The 24,507-nt window shown below is 35.9% G+C and overlaps 10 protein-coding genes across 10 annotated transcripts; 6 read left to right on the plus strand and 4 right to left on the minus strand.

Annotated features, from left to right (window-relative positions):
- Positions 1-6,557: 6,557 nt before the first annotated feature.
- OCT59_011654 (uncharacterized protein) lies at positions 6,558-7,297 on the minus strand (the record flags this gene model as incomplete). The annotated part of the gene is made up of 2 exons (XM_066133911.1): positions 6,558-6,562; positions 6,709-7,297. 2 exons carry the CDS (start codon positions 7,295-7,297, stop codon positions 6,558-6,560), a joined length of 594 nt encoding a protein of 197 aa, XP_065989227.1.
- A 1,096-nt stretch (positions 7,298-8,393) lies between these two features.
- On the plus strand, positions 8,394-8,750 carry OCT59_011655 (uncharacterized protein; the record flags this gene model as incomplete). Its single annotated transcript, XM_066133912.1, has 1 exon — positions 8,394-8,750. One exon carries the CDS (start codon positions 8,394-8,396, stop codon positions 8,748-8,750), a length of 357 nt encoding a protein of 118 aa, XP_065989228.1.
- A 2,219-nt stretch (positions 8,751-10,969) lies between these two features.
- Positions 10,970-11,752, minus strand: OCT59_011656 (uncharacterized protein; the record flags this gene model as incomplete). Its single annotated transcript, XM_066133913.1, has 8 exons — positions 10,970-10,987; positions 11,056-11,098; positions 11,171-11,210; positions 11,293-11,325; positions 11,404-11,426; positions 11,503-11,534; positions 11,655-11,669; positions 11,750-11,752. 8 exons carry the CDS (start codon positions 11,750-11,752, stop codon positions 10,970-10,972), a joined length of 207 nt encoding a protein of 68 aa, XP_065989229.1.
- A 1,949-nt stretch (positions 11,753-13,701) lies between these two features.
- OCT59_011657 (uncharacterized protein) lies at positions 13,702-14,061 on the minus strand (the record flags this gene model as incomplete). The annotated part of the gene is made up of 1 exon (XM_066133914.1): positions 13,702-14,061. One exon carries the CDS (start codon positions 14,059-14,061, stop codon positions 13,702-13,704), a length of 360 nt encoding a protein of 119 aa, XP_065989230.1.
- An 84-nt stretch (positions 14,062-14,145) lies between these two features.
- On the minus strand, positions 14,146-14,445 carry OCT59_011658 (uncharacterized protein; the record flags this gene model as incomplete). Its single annotated transcript, XM_066133915.1, has 1 exon — positions 14,146-14,445. One exon carries the CDS (start codon positions 14,443-14,445, stop codon positions 14,146-14,148), a length of 300 nt encoding a protein of 99 aa, XP_065989231.1.
- Positions 14,446-15,620: 1,175 nt separating this feature from the next.
- Positions 15,621-15,989, plus strand: OCT59_011659 (uncharacterized protein; the record flags this gene model as incomplete). Its single annotated transcript, XM_066133917.1, has 1 exon — positions 15,621-15,989. One exon carries the CDS (start codon positions 15,621-15,623, stop codon positions 15,987-15,989), a length of 369 nt encoding a protein of 122 aa, XP_065989232.1.
- A 1,880-nt stretch (positions 15,990-17,869) lies between these two features.
- OCT59_011660 (uncharacterized protein) lies at positions 17,870-18,307 on the plus strand (the record flags this gene model as incomplete). Its single annotated transcript, XM_066133918.1, has 1 exon — positions 17,870-18,307. One exon carries the CDS (start codon positions 17,870-17,872, stop codon positions 18,305-18,307), a length of 438 nt encoding a protein of 145 aa, XP_065989233.1.
- A 2,815-nt stretch (positions 18,308-21,122) lies between these two features.
- OCT59_011661 (uncharacterized protein) lies at positions 21,123-23,002 on the plus strand (the record flags this gene model as incomplete). Its single annotated transcript, XM_066133919.1, has 2 exons — positions 21,123-22,200; positions 22,329-23,002. The coding sequence occupies 2 exons, from the start codon at positions 21,123-21,125 to the stop codon at positions 23,000-23,002; spliced, it is 1,752 nt and encodes a 583-aa protein (XP_065989234.1).
- Positions 23,003-23,115: 113 nt separating this feature from the next.
- OCT59_011662 (uncharacterized protein) lies at positions 23,116-23,586 on the plus strand (the record flags this gene model as incomplete). The annotated part of the gene is made up of 1 exon (XM_066133920.1): positions 23,116-23,586. One exon carries the CDS (start codon positions 23,116-23,118, stop codon positions 23,584-23,586), a length of 471 nt encoding a protein of 156 aa, XP_065989235.1.
- Positions 23,587-23,679: 93 nt separating this feature from the next.
- OCT59_011663 (uncharacterized protein) lies at positions 23,680-24,078 on the plus strand (the record flags this gene model as incomplete). Its single annotated transcript, XM_066133921.1, has 1 exon — positions 23,680-24,078. The coding sequence occupies one exon, from the start codon at positions 23,680-23,682 to the stop codon at positions 24,076-24,078; it is 399 nt and encodes a 132-aa protein (XP_065989236.1).
- Positions 24,079-24,507: the final 429 nt, after the last annotated feature.

Below are 24,507 nucleotides of genomic sequence, written 5' to 3' on the forward strand. Positions count from 1 at the left end.
CCTTTTTGTTTCCCCCTCCCTTTTTGTTTCATTTTCCCCTTTCCCCTTTTGTTCTTCCTCCCTTTTCGTCCTTTTCCCTTTCGTTTTCCCCTTTCCCTTTTCGTTCTTCTTTTTCCCTTCCCTTCCCCTTTTACTGTAAATTAGAAATATTGGAAATTTCCTTTCAGAAAAACAAAAGGGTAAGTTTCGAATTGTTCGATTCGAAACTTTAATATTTTTTTTATTTTTTAGGAAACGTTTCTAACGTTTCCTATATCTTCTTTATTTGGAATTACATGAGGTAAATTTTATTACACAAAAATTTACAAGAATTCATTGCAAGTTTTTAATTTTATTTTATTTTATCAAAGGCATTGGATAATATAGCAATAGCAGATAGAGATTTACAACAATGAGAATTAATTGATGCTCTTTTTTTTATAGGTCTTTTCGCCGTATTCAACTTGGAAAAATGAAACGGTAAGTTTCGAGGCGTTCGCCTCGAAACTTTTTTTAAAAAAATCTTTTATTAGGAAACATTACTAATGTTTCCAATAATTCTTTTTTTTTGTAGGTTTTTTTGGCGTACTCGACTTAGAAAACGAAATGGTAAGTTTCGAGGTGTTCGCCTCGAAACTTTTTTTCTAAATTCTTTTTAGGAAACATACTGACGTTTCCTTTCTTTTTTTTTTATAGATTTTTCGGTGGTTTGACTTTGGGAAACGAGAAACCGAAAGGTAAGTTTCGAAGCATTTCGCTTCGAAACTTTTTTTTAAAAAAAAAATTTTTTAATTTTTTGTAAGGAAACGTTTCTAAGTTTCCTTTTCCTTTTTCTTTTTGTAGGAACGCCGGACGTTTGGATAATGTATTTCGAAACGAACGGTAAGTTTTGCAACGAATCGTTGTGAAACTTAATTAATTATTTTTTTTTTTTATTAAAAGAAACGATTAACTAACGTTTCTTTCTTTTACTTTTGTAGGTTCCGGACGTTTGGATAATAAATTTTGAAACGAGCCGGTAAGTTTCGCAACATGTGTTGCGAAACTTTATTTTATTAATTTTTTTTTAAAGAAACGATACTAACATTTCTTTTTTTTTCCTTTTTTTAGATTCCGGACGTTTGGATGATGAATTTCGAAACGAACCGGTAAGTTTCGCAACATTGTGTTGCGAAACTTTATTTTATTAATTTTTTTTTTAAAGAAACGATACTAACGTTTCTTTTTTCCTTTTTTAGATTCCGGACGTTTGGATGATGAATTTCAAAATGAACTGGTAAGTTTCGCAACATTGTGTTGCGAAACTTTATTTTATTAATTTTTTTTTTTAAAGAAACGATACTAACGTTTCTTTTTTCCTTTTTTTAGATTCCGGACGTTTGGATGATGGAATTCGAAACGAACTGGTAAGTTTCGCAACATTGTGTTGCGAAACTTTATTTTTATTTATTTTTTTTAAGAAACGTTAACTAATGTTTCTTTTCTTATTTTTGTAGGAACGCCGGACGAAATTTTTGGGCGAAAGGTAATATTTTCGTTTTTTTTGTTAATAATTTTTTTCTACGAAACGTTAACTAACGTTTCAGTTTTTTTTTATAGATCCATGGCTTCGCCTCCAGGACGAGATTTCGAAGGTAAATATTTACCTTCGAATCAATTTTGTTTTTTTTTTGTTTAACGAAACGTTAGTAAATGTTTACTAACGTTTCGTTTATCTTTATTTTTGTAGTTTATTTTCCGGTCGCCTTCTGTACGGAAGAATTTTGAAGGTAAATATAAGAACCTTCGAAGTTTATTTGTTTTATTTACAATGAAATGTTTACTAACTTTCGGTTTTCATTTTTTAGGTTCCAGGATGCCGTTTCAACATTTCAAAGGTATTAGAACTTCGAAATTATTGGATTTTTGTTATGTAACGAAACATTGTTTAAAGTTTCGTTTATTTATTTATTTTTTTTGTAGGTTAAAGGAACGGAAAAATGAAAGGGAAAGGTGAAGACGAAAGGGGAAAGAGAAAGGGGAAAGAGAAAGGGAAAACCGAAATGGAGTGGAACATTTCGAAGGTATACTTCGAAATGTTTGTTATACCTTCGAAATGTTTTTTTTTTTTAGGTTTGGACATACCGGAATTCAATATTTTGAAGGTATATTATACTTCGAAATATCTTTTATTTTGATTTTTTTCAACGAAACATATATTAACGTTTCGTTTTTTTTCTTTTTTTAGGTTCGGCGGTCCTTGTATGGAATTTAACATTTCAAAGGTATATAACTTCGAAATGTTTTTTATTTTGATTTTTTTCAACGAAACGTATATTAATGTTTCGTTTTTTTTCTTTTTTAAGTTTTCACCAGCTTTTACTTCGGCACTGGACATTTGATACATGAATGAATTAGAGGTGTGGATTATCCATAGATCATCGGATATCTGATGAATATAGATCAATATAGATTCTCATCGTTAAATAATAATTGTGCATTTGTTAATAAATAATATTGTAATAAATTATGTAAAATTATTAAATCAGTGTTTTAAATTGTCACAGCGCTTATACTAAATTGTTTAAAATTATTACTAAATTTCACACAATTGTCCAAAATTATTGCAAAATTTCACTAAATTGTCTCCGAAAATGTTGCATTTTATACCGTTTACACTCAATTGTCCAAAATCGGTAAAACATTTTCACTCAATTGTCCGAAATTATCCTAAATTTCACTAAATTATTCAAAGATTTAACTAACATTTACCGAAAATATGCAAAATTCACCACAATTTTCCACAATTTGCATTACGTTTGCACAACATTGCTAAAAATTCGCCTAAATTTTCAACAATTTACATAACATTACTAAAAATACACTACAATTTACCACCATTTGCATTACGTTTGCATAAAATTACTAAAAATTCACTATAATTCACCACAATTTGCATTACGTTTACTAAAAATTTGACTAAATTTACCACAATTTGCATTATGTTTACATAAAATTACTAAAAATTTGACTAAATTTACTACAATTCGTATTACGTTTACATAAAATTACTAAAAATTTGACTAAATTTACCACAATTCGTATTACGTTTACATAAAATTACTAAAAATTTGACTAAATTTACCACAATTCGTATTACGTTTATATAAAATTACTAAAAATTTGACTAAATTTACTACAATTTGCATTACGTTCACTGGTAAAAAAATGATTTATCCTACATATATCTTACACATATTGGGTACTCAAAATGTAGAAAATCATACACAAATAATACACATATCATACACATATCGGGTACTAATATATATATCATACATATATCAGGTACCTGATAGGTATACTATATATATAAGTACCCGATATGTGTATGATATGTGTATTATTTGTGTATGATTTTCTACATTTTGAGTACCTGATATATGTAAGATATGTGTAGGATATGTGTAGGATAGACCATTTTTTTACCAGTGGTTTACATAAAATTACTAAAAATTTGCCTAAAATTCACCTCAATTTACATTACGTTTGCATAAAATTACTAAAAATTTAACTAAATTCACCACAATTTGCACTTCGTTTGCATATCATTACTAAAAATTTGCCTAAAATTTCCCACAATTTAATGATAATTTACTGAAAAATTTCTCAACATTTGAATTAGGAATTCTGTAGGAATTCCGCCATTTTGACAAAATTTGCCAAATTGTAAGTCCTCCATTATCCCAAAATTGTAACACAATTTACCCCAATTTACTGGGATAATTCTCAATTTGCCAGAAAAATTCCAGGCAAATTTTGCGACAATGACATCTGTTTGACCTGTGTAACGGAATTCCACTTAATGAGTTACCTTGTTCTTTCCCTTCGGATTGTAGTTCAGACATATTTAGTTACAAAGCGTAATGTATGCGGTTGTTAAAAAATGAATATACTCTCTGTTCGGCGACTATAATCTATAAGTGGCAAGAAATCTCGATGACCGTCCGTTAAATTTTCTTGGTATAAAGATATTCAACTAATGACACAAAGTACCAAATTGTTATACACAGACAGAACACACGATAAACGGAAAGTAGTAGACTATTTATTCGTAGGCTCTGCTAGATGCAATAAAAATTGTGCTTGTGACCCTATTAACATAATTAAATTCTGGAGAAAATCTCTCCTGTTGATTTTAGTGCTAATCTATTTATAAAGTATAAAACGGTGACATGTCACATAGTTGCATACTGCTTATGGCATGTTACTTCAGAATGATGGTGTGTATACAAAAAATACAACAAAATCAAACAAAGAAAAACCATTAGTATGAAATCAAGTTGCGCAACGTGTTCCATATGGGACTGATTTCTTCTCGTAGATTTGATACTTCTTGTCATAGAAGTTTTGTCCTTTATAATTTCCTTCGCTTAACTCACGCTTTAGCGCCTTACAGGGGAGCGTGGTCTGACAAATCCATCCTGCCTTTTGTTTTGCATAGGTGTAGTGTCAGTCCTTCTCATTATAGATTTGTAATACAGTCTCGTGTTTTTTATAGACTTCTGGTCGTTCAAGTTACAAATTTGTGAGGATAGTGATAAAAACTCGTGAAATTTAGAATCTTAATCGCTAATATGCTAACTGTGTTATATCACGCAATTGTGGACACGTTTTTCGTATCCATGCGAGCTAGAAATGATCTAACATGCGGCTATCAACAATGATGCACAAAGATATATCGAAGATATTAATCGATAACACTGCAGGTTCCTTTGTGTGTTAATTCCTTCAATGAGCTAAACTAGAACAAGAATTCTCAGCTTTTTTTGGAAACAATGATGACATGAGATAAAAATATCCTTGGTTATTCATCCGTAACTCAAAACTTCAAACGAATAAAAAGCAAACTGATGTTACATTTGGGCTTAATTCAACTGCATTTATGGTCATTGACGGCAGTAAGTGATTCTTTACTAAGCTTATACGGGATCCCGTTTACTAGTAAGAACCCACCAGCTAAGTGAGAGGATGTATGAGTCATTACTTTTCAGTAACGATGACAAAAATAATACTACATATATTATACTATACAATAGTTCCATATTAGTTACTATTCCTCGGTAACGACAGAAACATTTTATACAATACCATTACACGGTATGCGATGCAGGGTCTACTTGGGTTATTACTTTTCACTACATAATATTCTATACAAGTTATCTCAATAGTTACTTCCTCGGTAATAATAGACTGGAGGTATTACTACCTTCGTAATGAAAAATATACAGATATACCGTTGCATAATATATCGGTGCTATCCGTGTTCTGCATAAGTTTTACTCATCAATAACGATATGGAAATTGTTACTACATAACAAGTAATGTTCCACACAATGGATACGTTAGTTTAGGGATGGTAAATTAACCGTTAATTAACTGTTAATTAACCCAATTATAATTTCTGGTCTATTATAACAAATTTTTATAATTTTTATAATTTATTTAATTAAACTTATATTTTTATTTTATATTTATCAAAATTTATTTATTATTCAGTTGCTAAATCCGTAATATTTAATTCTAACCCGAATATTCTATCATCATCATCATTATTGTTATCGTTACCAGTATTATTATTATTATTTATATCATTATTGTTATTATCATTACGCCGATCATGTATTAATTTTCTTTTTAACCCCTTTTCGTACAACTGAAGATTTCCGTAAATATAAACCAACTTCTTAACACGTTCATTTTGCAATCGATTACAGATTTTATTATTAATAAACCCAAACGTAGAAAAATTTCTTTCAGCGGCGGCAGATGACGTTAGAATTGAAAGAATCTTAATAGCTAGTTGTTGAAGGCTACTATTTGGCCAAGATTGCCACCATACAGACGGACTAAGGTTAGTAGATGATAACCAAATCGTTTTATTATCATATGGTGAATTTTTTTGACGAAATTTTACTAATTCTGTAAACATAATCACAGATTCCTCTTGACCGAACCTTTTACTTGTGAATTCTGTGAATTCTCTATATCTCGTTGCCTCTATATCAGTATTTTTGCTTTCTTCTAAAAAACATGGATCTAACATATAAGCAGCCATCATAACAGGATGGTATGTATAATCCCACCGTTTTTGAACAAGTTGTTGAATATTGTTGGAAAAATTACAAGAGATTTCACTAACTCAATGCATTAATTTTTTGAAGTGAAAATAAACAGTTGAAAGAGTAGATGTGTCTGATTCAAACAATTTTAACGCTATAACTATTGGCTCTAAAAATTTTATAATTGTGTCCAACATATCCCAAAAATTTTCTGATAATACAAAATTTCTTACTGTATTATTTATTTTTTTACAGATATCAGGATCCATTAATGTTTGTTCAAGAGCAGTTTTTGATTTTTGAAGTGACTGAAAGCAGCTAAGATGTGATCCCCATCGTGTAAGTACTGGTAAAACCAACGCAATCTCTTTATTATAATTTTCACCTTGAATACGTTTTAATTTTGCTGCTGCTTGTACATGAGACTTAAAATAATTTACTATCATTTTAGAATTTTCAACTATGGGTTTAATTTCATTAATCTTTAAAACATCCCCAATTAAAAGATTAATAACATGAGAGTTACACCCAAGACAAACAACATTGGAATATTTTTCCTCAATTCGTCTCCATGCTGATTTCATTACACTAGCTGTATCCATAATAACAGCTGAAAATTTTTGAACACCAATAGCTTCTATTTGTTGAATAATTTCATTTAAAATCCATTCTCCTGTATGGGATTCTTCACCTGAAAATGTAGCATTAAAAAAAACTGGTTTAGGAGTACAAATGATAAAATTTTGTACTGATTCTTGATTAATATTAGACCAACCATCAGAAACCATATAAAGAGTATTTGCTTTGGAAATTTGTTCATCAGTTTGTAATTTTACTTCATCGTAAACATCATTTAATAAATCTCCAGCAAGTTTTCTCCTATTTGGCAACTTGAAGGATGGCCGAAGACATTTAAAAAATTGAATGACAAGCGGATTTTCAACAAAGGCAAATGGTACTCCAGCTGAAAATAATGCTTGTGCTAGTTGAAATTCAAGGTCGTCTTGTTCTTCTTCGCTTATACGATCAACGAAATTCTCAATCTTAGATGTTTTAGTTATTTTAATTCGTTTTACAGGTATATTTGTATGAGTAGTATTTGGAGTAATAGTTGGAGTGTGAATAGTGCTAGTTGTGGAACCTTGTAAATTAATATTTTTTTTAGACTTTGCATTATCCGGTGCTCCTAGACATTCTTTATCAAGATGATTTTGCATTCGTGCAGGAACAGCTCTATTCAAAACTTTAGAACAATAATTACATTGTACAGTAGGATGGGAGTTGTTTTTATTACTTTCTGTTTGGTTTTGTGTAATAATAGTCCAATGTTTCCAAACAGCACCTTTTTTTTTAGTCATTGTTAAATTGAAAAATAAAAAAAATTATTGAAAAAAAGATCGATAAAAATCAGAAAATCGGTCACGTGACTGTGATCACTTCTTTTAATTGGCTAATTTATAATTAACCAAATTAACCGTTAATTAACCAAATTTGCTTAATTATAATTAACCGTTAATTAACCGCAGTTAATTAACCATGGTTAATTAACCCCCATCCCTACGTTAGTTACTATTCCTTGGTAACGATGCAAAATAATACATAGGATATCCTTAATTCCGCACGTATCCATTCCGCATGAAATAATATTGTTTGGTAATGATTACAAATATTCTGTAATTATCACTAAATATTATCCGCTGTAATAGTTACTACTTTTATCAACGATTGTTATATAATACTGTCACAATGTGTCTCGTCTTCATCTACGAAAGTTATTGCAATGATAGAATGCGACTGCAATTTACTATATGACAGATAAACCCTCATCACTATGGATCCTTACATAAAAATATGAACGACCTGGTCGTGAATGCTAGTTAATATAGTAAATAGATAGTAAATGGATAGAAGTAGAGCAAATAGGGCTTTTTCTCCTGACTGATTAAATGGTAACTATATTTTGTATGTGCATTTTCGGGCTTTTTGGGTATTTCCTAAATACTAATGTTTTTAAAATTGAAGTCAGGAACCTTATTATAAATCAATGGACGATTTTACAATACTTTTAGTGAAATTAAAGGATTTGATCGACTTATCGACTGGCAATGGGAGTCCCAAGAGTAATACCTCTTCGAATAACTTTTCATTGCCAAATTCCGACGAGTTCAGTGAGGTAGTTTAATGGTTGACGTTACTATTGGCTAGAAAACCACAATTATGTAAGCAAATATGGAAATCAATAACTGAAAAAAAAACGTACTTTCTGCTAGTGACAAAAAATCCAATGAAACAAAAGGACGAGATAGTTTTAAGATGTTGACCGAAATGATAGTACACATTTGCTTCACAGCAAGCAACATGTTACCTGATGATGTAGAATCCACGAATACTGATGCACTGATGGAAGTTGCCCTACTGCGAGATACAAGTGAACAATTTGGAAAAATTCTGTTAAAATGGACGGAAAATAACAAAAGGGAATATATGGATGAACTTAAATGCGAATCCCTTATCAAAATGATCAGCTCTCAGATAAACAAACCCATCTGTGATTCATCAAAATTATCACTGAAGAATAGATTAACACAACTGACAGAGGTTATCCAACAGATCTACCATCATTGTATACTACATGAAATATTAGTCGACAACACAAAAAACAAAGTATGAATTCCCTACTTCATAATAGTGTGGCAATCAACAGGGTCATGCTGTAAAATACTGCCGAAGCAAATGGAAAAAGAAATGACGTATTTGTCATTACCAGGACTACACCTCCTTATCCCAGAGGGTAAATGACTTTTCCGCTTCTCTGTGTTTTTGTCCTTAGTATTAACCTATGCTACTTGCCGAAAAAAATATCAGCGTACACGAGACTTATGATAATAAAGGTGGTATCGTTATCAGCCTCCTTTTGTTCCAACCTAGTATTCCTTTTATGGAATTACGTATTCGTCGTTCAAGTGCAACTGTTCATTTTTTAAGAATCTCGCTAAATTACTTGTTTTAGTCCAACTGCAATAACCGGTTAATAAACGTATATAAGCCAGATCATGATCTTGGATTGTCTGTTCAGTGAAACTGATTATACACACAGTACGAATTCATAAGACTTTCGAATCCTACTAACATGCGTAGTAACGGATATGTGACCTCAGGTGGAAGCCCCCATAGACAATTTTCTTCGCTTAGCTCAGAACGCCTTGCCACTCTATTGCACCTTGTTTATAACGTATAATTATTGTTATCGACAACAAAATATTTTATGACGACGATTACATTTTTTCTAGAACGTATCCCTAGTCATTCCAGTTCTACTTCGTACCTAGAGGTACTACGTAGTATAATCCGGATTAATTACGTTCATCAGTTATTTTTTACCATTTATCAGCATAATCAATTATGTAGAAGAATATTATGCGAAATAGTAAGATGCTTATATATGACTTATGTTCTTACGCTTTAGTGCCTTCAGGCATAATAGTGCTCACATTTTTTACGAGACCAGCACATACGAAAATACATTAATCATGAACGCAGAAAAATCCCTGAAAGGGCTATTCCGGAAGAACTCTTCAGAGTAGCATGCATGATTTTCTGAACAGAGTAAAAGATTCTTTAGCCTGTTTCATAGGGAAAACCATGGAGGTTATTTCGTATACAATCTGTCTCTACAGTAAGAAACTTGTATATTAATATGTATGCGAGCGACATGAGAAATTTTATACAGAAGCAAAGCCCAGAAAATCAGTCCATGGATAGACCTTCCAAACTAGAAACGTAGTTTCTAAGACTTCCTCTCGAGTTATAAACCATTTGGTTTTATGGAAAGTGAGTCGAAGAGATGGAAGAAAATACGGTCTGCATAAAAAAAACCATGATCTTGTGAAATTTTTTACCTAGTTTGGAAACATCGTATGAAGTCATCAAAGTTTAACATTTCAGAGTTATAGTATTCACCAATCTGTTTGGCATGACCTTCTACGGGTGTCTTCTGCTTTAACAGAGGACGAATCAGTCGTATTTGTTATATGCAAAACGCATCCCATTTGCTCGCACAGTATATCGGTATCGTTTACTAGTGTTATCAAGAGAGGACAGGCTTTTAACTAGTGTCACCAACAAGTACACATCTTATGCTTTAGCCGAATTCAGGGTTCGGAACAGGATATACTACATCGTCTATGGTTACTGCCACTGGTCGAATGAAGGGCTACCGGGTAAATTTCATATACCCGATAGCCCTATTATATGTTTTCGATTTTAACCTGAATGGCAGCTGATCGATCCACCCGATTTGTGACCGGTTCTCGGCGCAGATCAGGTATAAGTCATGTGACTTTCAGGTTAGAACATAACGGTAAAGTGCTATATGAATATCGGGAGAATTTCAGCAATCCGATATTTCTCCGAACTATTTATAATATTAGATGTATATTTGCTACATCGAAACCCGAAACTTATTATTTATTCATTTATATATACTATATATTATTCATTTATTTATTTATTTAACATAATAACATATATATATATTTATTTTATTTATTATATTTTTAAAAATTATTTTTAAAAATTCGTTAATTTATCCTATTCTATCTATCTACATTATGTTGTTAATGGTTTGGAATATTATTCCAGTTGGTTCGATTCCAACAAACAACTATTTTTCCCAAAGTTTTTATGCCAACTCTTCCGAACTATTGCCTACTAATACCAAACGAATTAAGCAGAAGATGGATATTAGATTGTGGTGGATTAGGTTGATTTTGACTTGGTAAAATTGTGAGTGAAATATTATTTCGTTCTCTATAAAAAAAAAGAACGTTTAGTAAACGTTCTTAACGAAAAATATTAAAAAAAATAAGTTCTGGTACCTTGTGTCAATTTCATCTTGAGCGAATTACCTACAAGAAAACGAAAAAAGTAACGTTAAAAATGTTACAAAAAAAAATAGAAAAACCCTTCTATTTACCTTTCGTCCAAAGTCCAGTTCGTAATCTTGTCTGGCGTTCCTACTAAAAAAGAAAGAAACGTTAGTACGTTTCTTTAAAACAATTAAACACCATACACCGCATTATCCCATATACCTAAGTCCAGGTTCTCCCAAATTCCTAGGAGTCCGGTAATCTAAAAAACAAAAAAAGAAACGTTAATACGTTTCTTTAACATAATTAAACACCAACGCTATACACTTCCCCATATACTTTACCGGGTTCTTCCAAATTCCTAGGAGTCCGGTAACCTAAAAAAATGAAAAAAAGAAACGTTAATACGTTTCTTTAATACAATTAACGCCATACACTCCTCCCATATATTTTACCGGATTCTTCCAAGTCCGGTAACCTAAGAAAATGAAAAAAGAAACGTTAGTACGTTTCTTTAACACAATCAAACGTCATACGCCACCCATATATTATACCGAGACTTCCAAGTTCCTAGGAGTCCGGTAACCTAAAAAAATTGAAAAAAAGAACGTTCGATACGTTTCTTTAACAGCCCCCATATATCTAAATCCGATTTATTGAAAAAAAATATTTAGTTTCGACAAAAAAACTTACCGAATTTAAATACCGAGCTCAACAAATCCTACAAAAAAAGAAAAAGAAACGTTAAAACGTTTCTTAATAAAAATAAAGTTTCGTAACGATTTTCGTTACGAAACTTACCATTTCGACCTTAGAGTACCGGAGCGGCGGAGCCTACAGATTCTACAAAAAAAATAATAAGAACGTTAGAAACGTTCTTTGAAAAATAAAAAAAATATTGAAAGTTTGAAACTTACCCTCTCTTAGGCCTTAGCATCCCAGTCCGGTATAAAAGTCGAAGGGAGCCTACAAAAATAAATAAAGAAACATTAGTAACGTTTCTTTAAAAAAAAAATAAAAAAAAGAATCGAAGTTTCAAAACGAAACTTCGAAACCTAACCGAAATCCAATATCCAGAGAGTATCTACAAAAAAAGAAGAAACGTTAATATAACGTTTCTTACAAAAAAAAGAATAAAAAAAGATTGTTTCGCAACGTTTAAACTTACCGTTTCGAAACACCGAGCCGAACACTTGAACCTACAAAAAAGAGAGAAACGTTAATATAACGTTTCTCAAAGAAAAAAATTTTTTAAGTTTCGTAACGTAACTAAACGTCGCGAAACTCACCGTCATTTCGAATTTCACAAGGCCGAAATACTTGAACCTACAAAAAAAGAGAGAAACGTTAATATAACGTTTCTTACAAAAAAATAAATAAAAAATAAGTTTCGCGTTGTGAAACTTACCATTCGAGGTTTGCCATTTCGAAGCTCCCCACTTGAACCTACAAAAAAAGAGAGAAACGTCAGAATAACGTTTCTCAAACTCTCAAAGAAAAAAATTGTAAGTTTCGCAACGCGCTGCGAAACTTACCGTTCGTTTCGTTGAAAAATGAAAAAAGATATTTTGAAGTATACTTGAAGTATATCTTCGAAATGTCGAATTTAATTTCGTCCGTCTAAGGAGCCGCCCAAAAGAAACCGAACCTAAAAGAAAAAAAACGAAACGTTAATAAACGTTTCGTTGAAAAAAAAACAAAAAAAAATATATTTCGAAGTATACTTCAAGTATACCTTCGAAATGTCGAGTAAGGAGCCGCCCAAAGAAGTCGAACCTAAAAAAGCAAAAAAAACGAAGCGTTAATAAACGTTTCGTTGAAAAAAAAAACCCAAAAAGAAAGACATTTTGAAGTATATATACCTTCAAAATGTCTTATTGATTTCCGTCCGTCCAAGAAGCCAAGAAGCCGCCCAAAGAAGCCGAACCTAAAAGAAAAGAAACGAAACGTTAATAAACGTTTCGTTAGTCGAAAAACAAAAAAATAATTATTTCGAAGTATACTCGAAGTATACCTTCGAAATATCGAGTTCCGTCTCCAAGGAGCTGCCCAGCCGAACCTAAAAAAGCAAAAAAAACGAAGCGTTAATAAACGTTTCGCTAGTCGAAAAAATAAAAAAATAAATTATTTCGAAGAAGTATACCTTCGAAATGTCAAATTCCGAACCTATACCTTCGGCGTTCTGGACCTAAAAAATAAAAAAGAATATTAGTGCTAACGTTCATTAAAACAAATAAAAAAAAATTTTTTGCTTACTCCGGAAGACTGGAACTAATTTAGATACCGGTATATGTCTTCGGCTTCCTTAAAGTCTCCAAGAGTCCGGCATTTCCTTCAAAAGAAAAGAAGTCCGGAGACTACTAAAGTGAAACTTTTTAATCCGTTTCTGCATGTTGCAGATTATATTCCGAACGTTGGACGAGCTTGCCAGAAGTTAGAAATTTGATTTCGAGTTAAATATTTGGTTCTTCAAAAGGTGTGATAAAAATTTATTTATTTAAAGTATTGTAAGAAAAAAGTTAAAAAAAAATTAACTTTAAAGTGTAAAAAAAAAAAGTTTATCAATTAAAAAAAAGATCGAAGATTTTTGTGGGAATAGAAATAATTACATGCCGTAAATTATTCCAATGACCTATCAGACTACTGATAGGTATAATAAAATTTTCTGATATTTTAATGATATGTCTTTAAAAAATCAGATTTTTTTCATAAAATATTATTAAACATTTCAGATTACCGATACTTGTAAATGTTTAATATTGCCTATCATGCCATATCGGGTTTCTGATTATTTCCTGATATTTGACCAATACGTTATTACCCGATATTTCATCATTTGACCAGTGTGCCCTATCATCGTTTGTCAAACTACCGGTCACTTTAATGCTTACCTTGGGTTTAGAAGAGAAATTGACAGGTTCGAGTTGCTCTCCTATAATACAGGCGATTGTGTTTAGTTCTACGTCTGTGTCAGAACTCTTTTTGGTACTTTGAGTACTTACGTGATTAGATGAATTATTTGGCGCCGAGTTGTCATTCTCATCGTCCTCCACATTGTCTAATACATCCTCTGGGTGGACTTCAGTGGGTGTAACATTCCAGAGGTCGAACATGTCCAAGTTTTCCCTGTCGATGGTCGAGCTGAGAGAGAGATAGGCCCAGAAGACTTGGTGGTGTCTGACATTACTTTTCATTCGTCATACGACTATAACCTGTTCTACAAATTCTAGACCATGTAACATGGTCGCTGCTTTGTATGTGGTATGTTTCCTGGAATCTGTGAAGTCATATTTTAGTACTATCTCATCAGTAGCTTGGAAGTCCGTGAAAGCCTTTTTATCAGTATGCTGCATACTATTTGTTCCTCTGGGGTCAGTTACTGAAGAGGCTGAACTATTTTGTCTCGGAGAGTTGGCACTATTCTGGTGGGGGCATTTTGTTTTCGATGAGTTTGGATCGTTTGTTTTCTCAGTCTGCGTTTTATCTGAATTTCCCATTAAGTCGTGTATCGCATTCCCAAAAGACTATCTTTTGTAGTCTGGTATTTTTTGGGAGGTTAGACACGGGTTTATTTTTTTCGTCAGTGTTTGGTGGACCATCACCTTCTGGCTCCGTTGCTGACGGATTGGAGATGTTATCGTTTTTTACATTTTTTTCAGGGTGCTTTGTTGGACGATTTCCAGGCATGTACTTATCTAGCAAATGATTGTGGCATGTGTTCAATTGCCTGTCAAAAAATTTTATGTCCCCGCCTGCTTTCGAAATCTATCTATAACAGGTAGCATTGCTATGTTGGAAGCGGACGAGGAAAAAAAAATAATTATGTCTGATGCCCGTGGAAGGCGTAAATTGACAGCTTTCTTCTAGTTCAACAGAACTGTTACCGAAATATAGTTGCTGAGAAACTGCTAGGAACATGATGTGAAATGAAATTGACCACGGCAATACAAGCGAGCATTTGTTTTAGCCTATCGATTTGATAGAATACGCAGTGTATTGTTGAGTCCAAGGAGGATCAAAACAGACCATTGACAGCACTAAATACGCAAACCTTGTGTCTATTAAGAACTCATAGTACGGTGGTGATCAGTCCTCCATTATTTCATGGAATGGGCCAAAGGCCCCTCGTTCCTCGAAAAATCATTTCCCTTGGAAGGTCCATACATGGACTGGAGATTAATTGGTATACAAGTCGTCAGGCTGGATGTGGGAGGTGCAAGCACCACCCACCTCCAGGTCTACGACCCGTCGCAGTACCTATATGGCCCCTACGGGGCTCAGGAATCCCCTATATCTGTCACCATCTGTCATTAACATCTGTCATATAACAATATACTAAAAAAGGATAAAATAAGGGAAAAGAGAGGAAAATACAATAGAATCAGAGAGGTATGACAGATATGACGGATATGACAGATGTTTCAGAAAAATTGGGAGAGGATATCTCCAGAAAAAAGTTTTGATTTTACCCCCAGATCTGTCATTCTGTCATAGTTCTGGGATTCAGTCTATTCATCTGTCGGAAGCAGTGAGATAGCAAACCAGGTAAGTTAGCAGGTAAGCCCCTAGAAGGTTTATAGAGCCAGTAAGACCAACCCTGTCCCGCCCCCATCAGAAAAAATAAGTAATTGAACAATGGGTATAATATAAGTAACCTATAAGGACAGATAACATGTATACCCCGCACGCAGTATCAGTAATTCCCGAACTTGTAGGCCATATCCCGGAACTCATTCCAAGTAGCAATTTTGGGTCACATCTTTTAGAAGTCAGCCCAATCTGGAAAGCCGAAGCTGAACGAGTACTCTGGAAGCGGCATAAAAAAGCCAAGGAGGCATACGACAGGGCAGTAGAAAAGAAGGAAAAAGCAAATGATGCTCTTGGTCGATCGGAGGAGGAGGATAATAGAAATCGTGACCTCCGTGAACTTGAATGGATGGCGTATCAAAAGGCTTGTAAAGAGTTAACGGACACTAGAAAAGAGCTAACTATAGTAAAAGGAGCTCTTGAGCGGTTTGGATTTCAGATATATGTAGTTTGAAAAAGGGGAAGGGAAGATTTAGAGCAGTCGTAAAGGTTCGTGGTTTATAATTTTTTTTTACCCCTAGAAGATAACCAGATATGACCGGAGGACCACAGAACCGCAGGACTATAGGACTACAGGAGGTAACCAAGTAGGAGTGCAGATCTTTGGAAAAATTATTCGGCAATTGAAGATTAGGTAACTATAAATTAGTACTTGATTTGATAGAACAAAAAATGACTGCCCAAACTAGCACTCAAGCTCAAGTTATCCCCAAGTTCAGTGAACAAAAGAAGGCTTTTAGTATTGATGAGCTTAAACGGCTCATTAACGCTGCAAAGAATATAAGGGATCTCAATCAAGCTAAAGGTTATCTTTGCAGTTACTTTATCCCCTGCTCCAACCCGCATGGAGTCTTCAAGTGGCGATCAGAAATCAAAAACCTTGAGCACATCCCTGATAAAAATATTAATAAACTTATCCGTCCAATTACCAAAGTCTTTTACACACAATCTGAACAGGGTCCTTCACAAAAGGTTGAATTTAATATCAACAAATGGTTTATGATCGAATATAGTACTGTATGTGTAGCTACCTGTGACCCTCAAAAATTCCGTATCTTTAAACTAGGTGGCCAACTTTATCTCAATATCTTTCCAGGATTCCTCCATATCCTGCGTCCGATATCTACTTTTGAATCTACAACCCACCTCGCGGTTAAATTTATCTTCTCTCACATTCAGGATATCTGGTGTTCAGGCGATTGGAATCTTACTGAGTATATCATAAAGTGGTTGGCCGGTGTGGCAGCTGGAAGGAAAATGTATTCGATTCTCTACCTGAAATCTGGACAGGGTTGGGGTAAGAGTATTATAACAGATTTCATTCAACGTAGTGTCTTAGGTACTCAACTTGTTTATAAGACCAGCGATCTTCAAACGATTCTTGGAAGTTTCAATGGGCAATTACAAGGTAAGGTTCTTCTCCTTCTCGAGAAAATGCCTACAGAAAAAAGCCAGTGGAATAATCTGTATCGATCGTTAAAGGATAAGGTAACAGGTGACATAATGGAAATCCATGAAAAATACAAGACGCCAACACATTACAAAAACTTTATATCCACCATTGTACTCACTAATGAAAATGCTCTCAGAGTGGAGAATGACGATAGGCGCACAGTGTTCTTGGATGTGTCACCATCCCGCAAGGGAGACCTCAACTACTTTAAGAAACTCAGTGACGCTATGAAATACCTAGGCGCCAGTGAGGCATTCTATGCTTACTTGAGAGCCATTGCAGATGCTTACCCAGACTTCAATGGGAGTCGTCGGGCTGGATGTGGGAGGTGCAAGCACCACCCACCTCCGGGTCTACGACCCGTCGCAGTACCTATATCCCCCCTACGGGGGATCAGGAATCCCCCATATATACTACTACCATGGCCACAGTGGCCATGGCTGGTCACACTACTTTCCAACTCCTTTTTTTTATCCATTTTTTCTTATATATAAAACTACTATGACCACTATGACCACTATGACCAGACTACTAAAAAGTGGATAAAAACGCGAATAAAGCTGAAATCAGACAGAATATCCGGTCATAGTACTGGCCACAGTTCAAAAAACTTATGATAATACTATGGCCACCTTAGTTAGCCCCTCAGGCTCCAAAACCCGATTTAAGCTATGACCACCCTTTATCTACTTACCTGAGACACCGAACTATGCCACCGAACTATGACCGCCGAACTATGACCACCGAACTATGACCGCCGAACTATGACCACCCTTTATCTACATACCTGGGACACCAAACTATGACCGCCGAACTATGACCACTTTCCCCGTCAGAAAAAATAAGTAATTGAACAATGGGTATACCATAAGTAATATACAATGATGAACTTACACGCAGCCACTTATCTTGCCGAAGACCTCGGACTTGATCTTGTAGACATCTATGGAATCCGTAAATGGATCCAAATGCGGGCATCGCCCCTCAACGACCCGGATATAGTAGCAGAAATAGTCAGAAACCTTCCGGCCAAAGAATTCGGAAAGCACCTCAAGATAAACAGACTCTGGTACAACTGTTGTAAAGCCGAGTTGTGGAAGCGATATGAGAAAGCCGAGGAGGCATACGACAGGGCAGTAGAAAAGAAGGAAAAAGCGGGGGATGCTCTTGGTCAATCATTTGAGGAAGAGGGTATTGGAAATCGTGAACTTCATGAGCTTAATTGGAAGGAGTATCAAAAGACTTGTAAAGAGTTAACGGACGCTAGAAAAGAGCAAATAATGGTAAGGTGGGCTCTTGAGCGGTGTGGATTTCATTAGATATACGTGGATTGAAAAGGGGAAGGGAAGATTTAGAGCAGTCGTAAAGGTTCGTGGTTTATAGTTTTTTTTTACCCCTAGAAGATAACCAGATATAACCGGAGGATCGCAGAACCGCAGGACCATAGGACTACAGGAGGGTAAATTGGTAGGAGTGCAGATCTTTGGAAAAAATATTCGGCAATTGAAGATTAGGTAACTATAAATTAGTACTCGATTTGATAGAACAAAAAATGGCCGCTCAAGTTTCAGCAATCTTTAACCCCAACAACCGTTTCTTCTACGATGACCTTCTTAAAAAGTGTATAGGTACACACACAAAAGAAAGCATCAATTCAGCAATCTCAGCTTCTGTGGCTTTCATCACCACGAAGTCCGGCATGTGGATCAGAAAAAAGAAGGCTTATAATGGAAGCATATACTTCGAGTTTGCTGCAGATCTCAAGGAAATTTCTACTAAGCACAAGGTAAGTATTTGGTCAGATGCAGGAGAAGATGATGGTATGACCACATCCATCAAGTTAAAGGACCTTCTTATCCAAGCCTCAGTCACAAAGATCTGTTATACAGATGTTAATTTCATGCCTTATCCCCCAAATGCACTAAAGTATAATCCTGAATTCTTCAATCTCTTTCTAGGTTTCAGGGCTCAACCCGCTGAGCACATCAAACCGAACCTAGTTAATCCAATCATTCGACATGTTCATGAGGTATGGTGTGCAGAGGACAAGCAGTTAACCACGTACATCCTCAACTGGCTCGCATTTCTGGTTCAAAATCCTGACAAAAAACCCAGTACAGCAATTATTATGCGCAGTCCCCCCAGATGTGGTAAGAATATCTTAACCGATTTTATCGGAGAACATATTCTTGGTCGTGAAAACTTTCTCTCCACTACCCGTCTTGAAGATGTAATGGGAAGGTTCAATGCAGCTGTTCGTGCCAAAAAACTCATTATCCTCAATGAATGTGATATGACAGGAAAGGAATGGCATGGAGCAAATAACCGACTTAAGAGTTTAATCACTGAGCTTTACATCTCTATCAAGGAAAAGGGAATAGATGTGAAGGTTATTGATGACTTTGCTGGCTACATGATCCTGAGTAATCATGCTATGCCAATCCGCATAGAAATGGGAGATGAAAGATTTGTAGCTCTTAACGTCTCAGCCAAATATAAGGGCAATCGAGAATACTTCAGTTCTCTAGTAAAAGTATTAGAAAACACAGATACAGCCAGTTCCTTCATGTCCTATTTACTTAGCCGAGACTTAACTAGCTTCAATCCCCGATCTATTCCTGATACTCAAATGAAACAGGAGCTAATCGAAGCAAGTATTCCAAATCCCCAGCGTTTCATACAATATTACCTTGAAATGATGTGGCCCGACAATTGTGATACACTTGAAATTCCTTGTACAAATTTCTATAGCACTTACCAGAATTGGTGCAGTGAGAAGGGCGAAAACAAAACACTTAGTGATAATAAGTTTGGTATGGAGATTAAGCAATTCATTCCTAAAACTCGCCCAAGACGTTCAGGTGCTAGAATAAACTATTACATACTAGATAAAGCAAAAATTGCAAAGAATTTTAGTAGAGTAATCCAGGAGACACAAGACATACAGGAAGCACAGGTAGATCAAGAGGAAGTGGAGCCAGTTGTTGAGAAACCTGCTGAGGAAAAACCCGCTCCTGTTGAGAAGAAGCCTACTGAAGAGACCAAAAAGACTCCACCACCAGTACCACTTAAGCCCGATTGCTTGAAGGTAAAACCCGCACCTGTCATCAAAGAGGATCCTATTCCTGAGGAATCTCCAGCTCCTATAGAATCAGATACTGATGAACCTATAGATAGCTTCTCGAACTGTTATCTATCTGATGAGGAACCTGATCAAGAAAATGAGCCGCCTGCTGAGGAACCTGCATTTAAAGCTGATGATGACTATGACGTTTTAGATGACTTGCTATCTGACTCAGATTTTACAACTGTGAACCCAGCTCCTGAACAACAACCCGAGTCTCCCGCAGAATTTTCTGCATCTGTCACTAAGCCTGACCCAGAACCGGCTCCTGAAAAACAATACGAGTCTCCCGCAGAATTTTCTGCATCTGTCACTAAGCCTGACCCAGAACCGGCTCCTGAAGAACAACCTATCCCAGAACACGACACAGAACTAGAAGTTGACTGGGACCCTGAACCAAAGGAAGGTACTCGAGCACACTGGGCTTGGCATGAAAGGCACCGATGGGATCGTAAGCCATGGGTCAAGAATTCAAAGGACCAGGTCTTCAATGATCTCTACAATACAGGTAAGGATTTATGGGCTAAGTACCAAGACGTGTCAGACGACTATGACTGGGAAATACTCGCGTTTGAAGTAGAGGAATGTCCCACAACACGTATTGAGGACGAGTACCAGTACTACCTTAGGGAGGTAGTAGACCGCTTCAAGGACTGGATAGAATATAATGGGTACTTACCTAAAACACCTAGCCGTAAAGAACTCACAGATCTAATAAGAGCATATAAGGAGGATCATGATGCCGAGATTATCCCTACCACCTCCGGTTATGAAACTATGAAGATGAATAAGGGTAAAGCACGAGAGATCCCTGAGGAACGTCCAAAAACTGATATGGAACGTGAATGGGAAGCCGCCAATGGAATTGTCGACGACTGGGATGAAGAGGATCTTGATCGTGTATGCAGCAAGATTGACTCCTTTTAATAAGATAAGCACTTCTTAGTTATCTTATATTTTTTGTATAAATAACCTATATTACAACTGAACACAATTCATAAATACATCAAATGGTTTATTCAGAGATTGTCCGTGCTTTACCTACAAGACCGGATATCAAAGAATTACAGTATTCAGGCGCAAGATTTTCCAGAGGAGCAATAGCAAGACTTGGACAGCGACTCCAATCCCGGTATCCGACACATAAATTTCAGATTCTGCTCCCCTATGAAGACTGGAAACCCGGTGGATGGACATCAGGAAACCAACCAGCCAGCCTCTTCTCACTCTTGGACCACTACGACGAAGCACAACTACCGGATGACGCAGACCCTGATTATTTTGAACGATTCATAATTTATGTGAGAGATGCCCCACCGGTTGCAGATGGTTGCAACGGGGAGCTAAATGATTGCCTGTATGAATGCCTAAAATATATCTACGGCACATTCTCTAAAATGCCAAAGTCAATCGAAAAGCCCGAGTATATCAAAAAGGCATTAGGTCTCAATCGTGATGCTCCAGTTCCAGTCTCATATATGGATAAGGTTGAACAACTTGCAGGAAGCCTTGCACTTAATATTGTAGGGGATTCCACTCGAATTTCCAAGAGCAAATCTGACAGACGTGCAACACTTATCCTGTCTGAAGGCCACTACTCTCTTGCACTGAATCCCGGAAGACTCCACCCTAGCAAATTAGATAGAAAACAAAAGTCTCCCTTTGTTTATCGTGAAGATGGGGTTAATAATGTAGTAACAATATACAATGGTAAGACAGTTAAGTCTCTTACAGTTGGACAGTTTCAGAAAGGTAAGAACTCTGATAGTTACTCCTTCATCCCTATCGAGAAGAATTGTAAAACTGGAATATATGAAACACTTGAGGAAACATACCAGAGGATCCATGAAGAGCGGGATTCCTTCCTACAGGCTACAAAGAAGTTCGGTCTAGGAATCGACTTATCTTACCACAACTGGTCGTACAAGAGAACTGCACTCTGGCTTTTTGAACGGTTTAGTGTAGGGGTTCCAGCCAATGATCCTCTTGACCCAGTCGAAGCAGAGTGGATAAGTGATGCAATGATGGGAGGTCTTATCTGGGCAGATAATGAATGGAAGGGCTATGGAAGGCAATACGACGTGACAAGTTTGTATCCAAGTATTCAGCAATCAAATGCAAACTTTCCAATCTGACAAGGTAAGTTTCAAATACTCAAAGACTTTGTAGACCATAGAGGTTATGCCTTGTATGGATTATTTCGTGCTAGCTCCCAGGAGCGCCCAAGGGCAAGATAAGTGGTAATGACATTCTCTTCCGACAGAATAAGAGGGGAGTCTATACATTCATTGACTTACAACGAGCAAAGAAACTTGGACTCGATATACAGTTAATCCAGGATGGAAAGCCAAATGCCTTGATATATGACAGAGAAGCAAGAATTCCTGGGACTGTAATATTTGGTGAGTATGTCCACTTTCTCTTTAATATAAAGAACCAGGGTGGCGTGGCCGGTCGTGTTGCAAAGAGAGTTCTCAATACACTATGGGGAGCATTCTGCCAGAGGAAACGCAATTACAAGACACTCACCACAGATCAAACAGATCCATTCAAGTTTCCAGAAGGCCACACACTTGACTCCATCGTACCAGTAGGATCTGACCAGTGGCGATTCCAGTTCACAAACCCAGGTAGTCCCTTCAAGGATGAGTATCCTAGGATCGCTCCATTCTTATTAGCACATGGACGGAAGATGACTTCAGAGTTATTAGAACCATATAAGGATAAAGTACGACGCATCCATACAGATGGATTTATTCTAGAGGAACAGCCGAGTAGTCCTACACTTATCACTTGTCCAGAAAATGCATCCAAAGCATTGAAAGCTCTCAAGTTTGAAACCGCAGGATACTGCCATGTGAAAAATGCAAACAAGGTTATCTGGATATGATTGCCAAGAATGCGGTTGGGTTTACAGTAGGTATATATATTTTTTCTTGCTTGAATGTAAAGTCAATTTGAAGATTCCTATTTATTACAAAGTACAAAAAAGTATAAGGAATTATGTCAACATATACCGAATTAGCAAGCATTATTAACAGCACTGACAGCATTAGTGATAAAGTTATTTATGATGCATCATGCAATCAGTTCACCATTGTTTCTGATGAAACTGTCTTCAAGATTATCCGTGCATTGAAAGACACTATAGTAGTCGCATTAGTATCTGGGTTTAGCAAAACCAGCTACCTTGTCCAGGATCATGTGAAGTATATCAAGCGAATCCAGACGGCAAATTCTCCTGTATCATATGTGAAGTTCGTGGCCAGAAAACTCTTCCCAGATAATGCGGCATATACTGCTAAGATAGCAAAAATCTGTGAATCATACAAGAATAAACAAGCTCTCCTAGATAAGCTTGAGGTCCTCTTCGAATTGTATTATAATGCGACTAAGGACTCATCAACCGGTCCCCCAAAGCGAGCTATTACTAAAAACGAGGCTGAGAAAACCTTAGCAGAACTTCTTGCATAAGCGGCTCCTGTACGAATTTAGTTTATATTTTTTATCCATTTGTAATGTGCATACAGTAATTGAAGATGGCTATAGTATAAGTAACATAACATCATGTTGGACCGATTACCAGTAGAAATAGTCGAACGTATTGTTGCAAAGATCCCAGATACTGACCTTATTGCAGCGAGTAAAGTAGATAGTGTGTGGTGGCAGGAGGTTCGTCAAGAAGCATATAAGAGATGGAAAAATTACGCTACTACGATCGGGGATGTGTACTGGGAAATCCAGGCTCTTGGAAAGCGGTTTGAAAAGAGGGATATTGAGTGGATGACATTTGAAGATGTAAACGACACCTATAAAAACTGGATAGACCGCCTCACCGAGGATCAGCTTTATATTATGGAGAAAATGCTTAGGAATGAGATGGTTGTGAACCCCCAAGAAAGGGAAACCATAGAGCATGCATTAAGTGAACATAGATGGGGAGGCGATCCTTGGGGAGTGGAATGATTGGACTCAACAGGAGTAAGCATTTTGTACTTGACTTTCGTAGGAATTACCCTGCAGAGTCATATTTTTTAGATCCGGCCGGCATTACCGCGTAATCCCAAATTACCTAAAAAGGAAATTTATGTTACACAGGGTTCCAAACGCATTCTTACCAAATCGATTTTTTGTGGAACGGGTATCGCCCAAAAAGGAAATGATCTACGTACCGCATGAAATCACGTGACACTCTACACATTTGTTCAGGGTATCACGTGACATGAACTCCGTTCACATTTTCTGTAATACTGTATAATCCATAGTTTTTCCATGAATGCATTCTAGGCCAATAACCCAGTAACCTTATCATCAGGTATCCTTGCATTTTTTCGACAAGGACTGATGACCATGTAACCTTATCATCAGGTATCCTTTCATTTTTTCGACAAGGAT

Source organism: Rhizophagus irregularis, chromosome 2 (genome assembly GCF_026210795.1).
Source record: "Rhizophagus irregularis chromosome 2, complete sequence".
Taxonomy (NCBI): Eukaryota; Fungi; Glomeromycota; class Glomeromycetes; order Glomerales; family Glomeraceae; genus Rhizophagus; species Rhizophagus irregularis.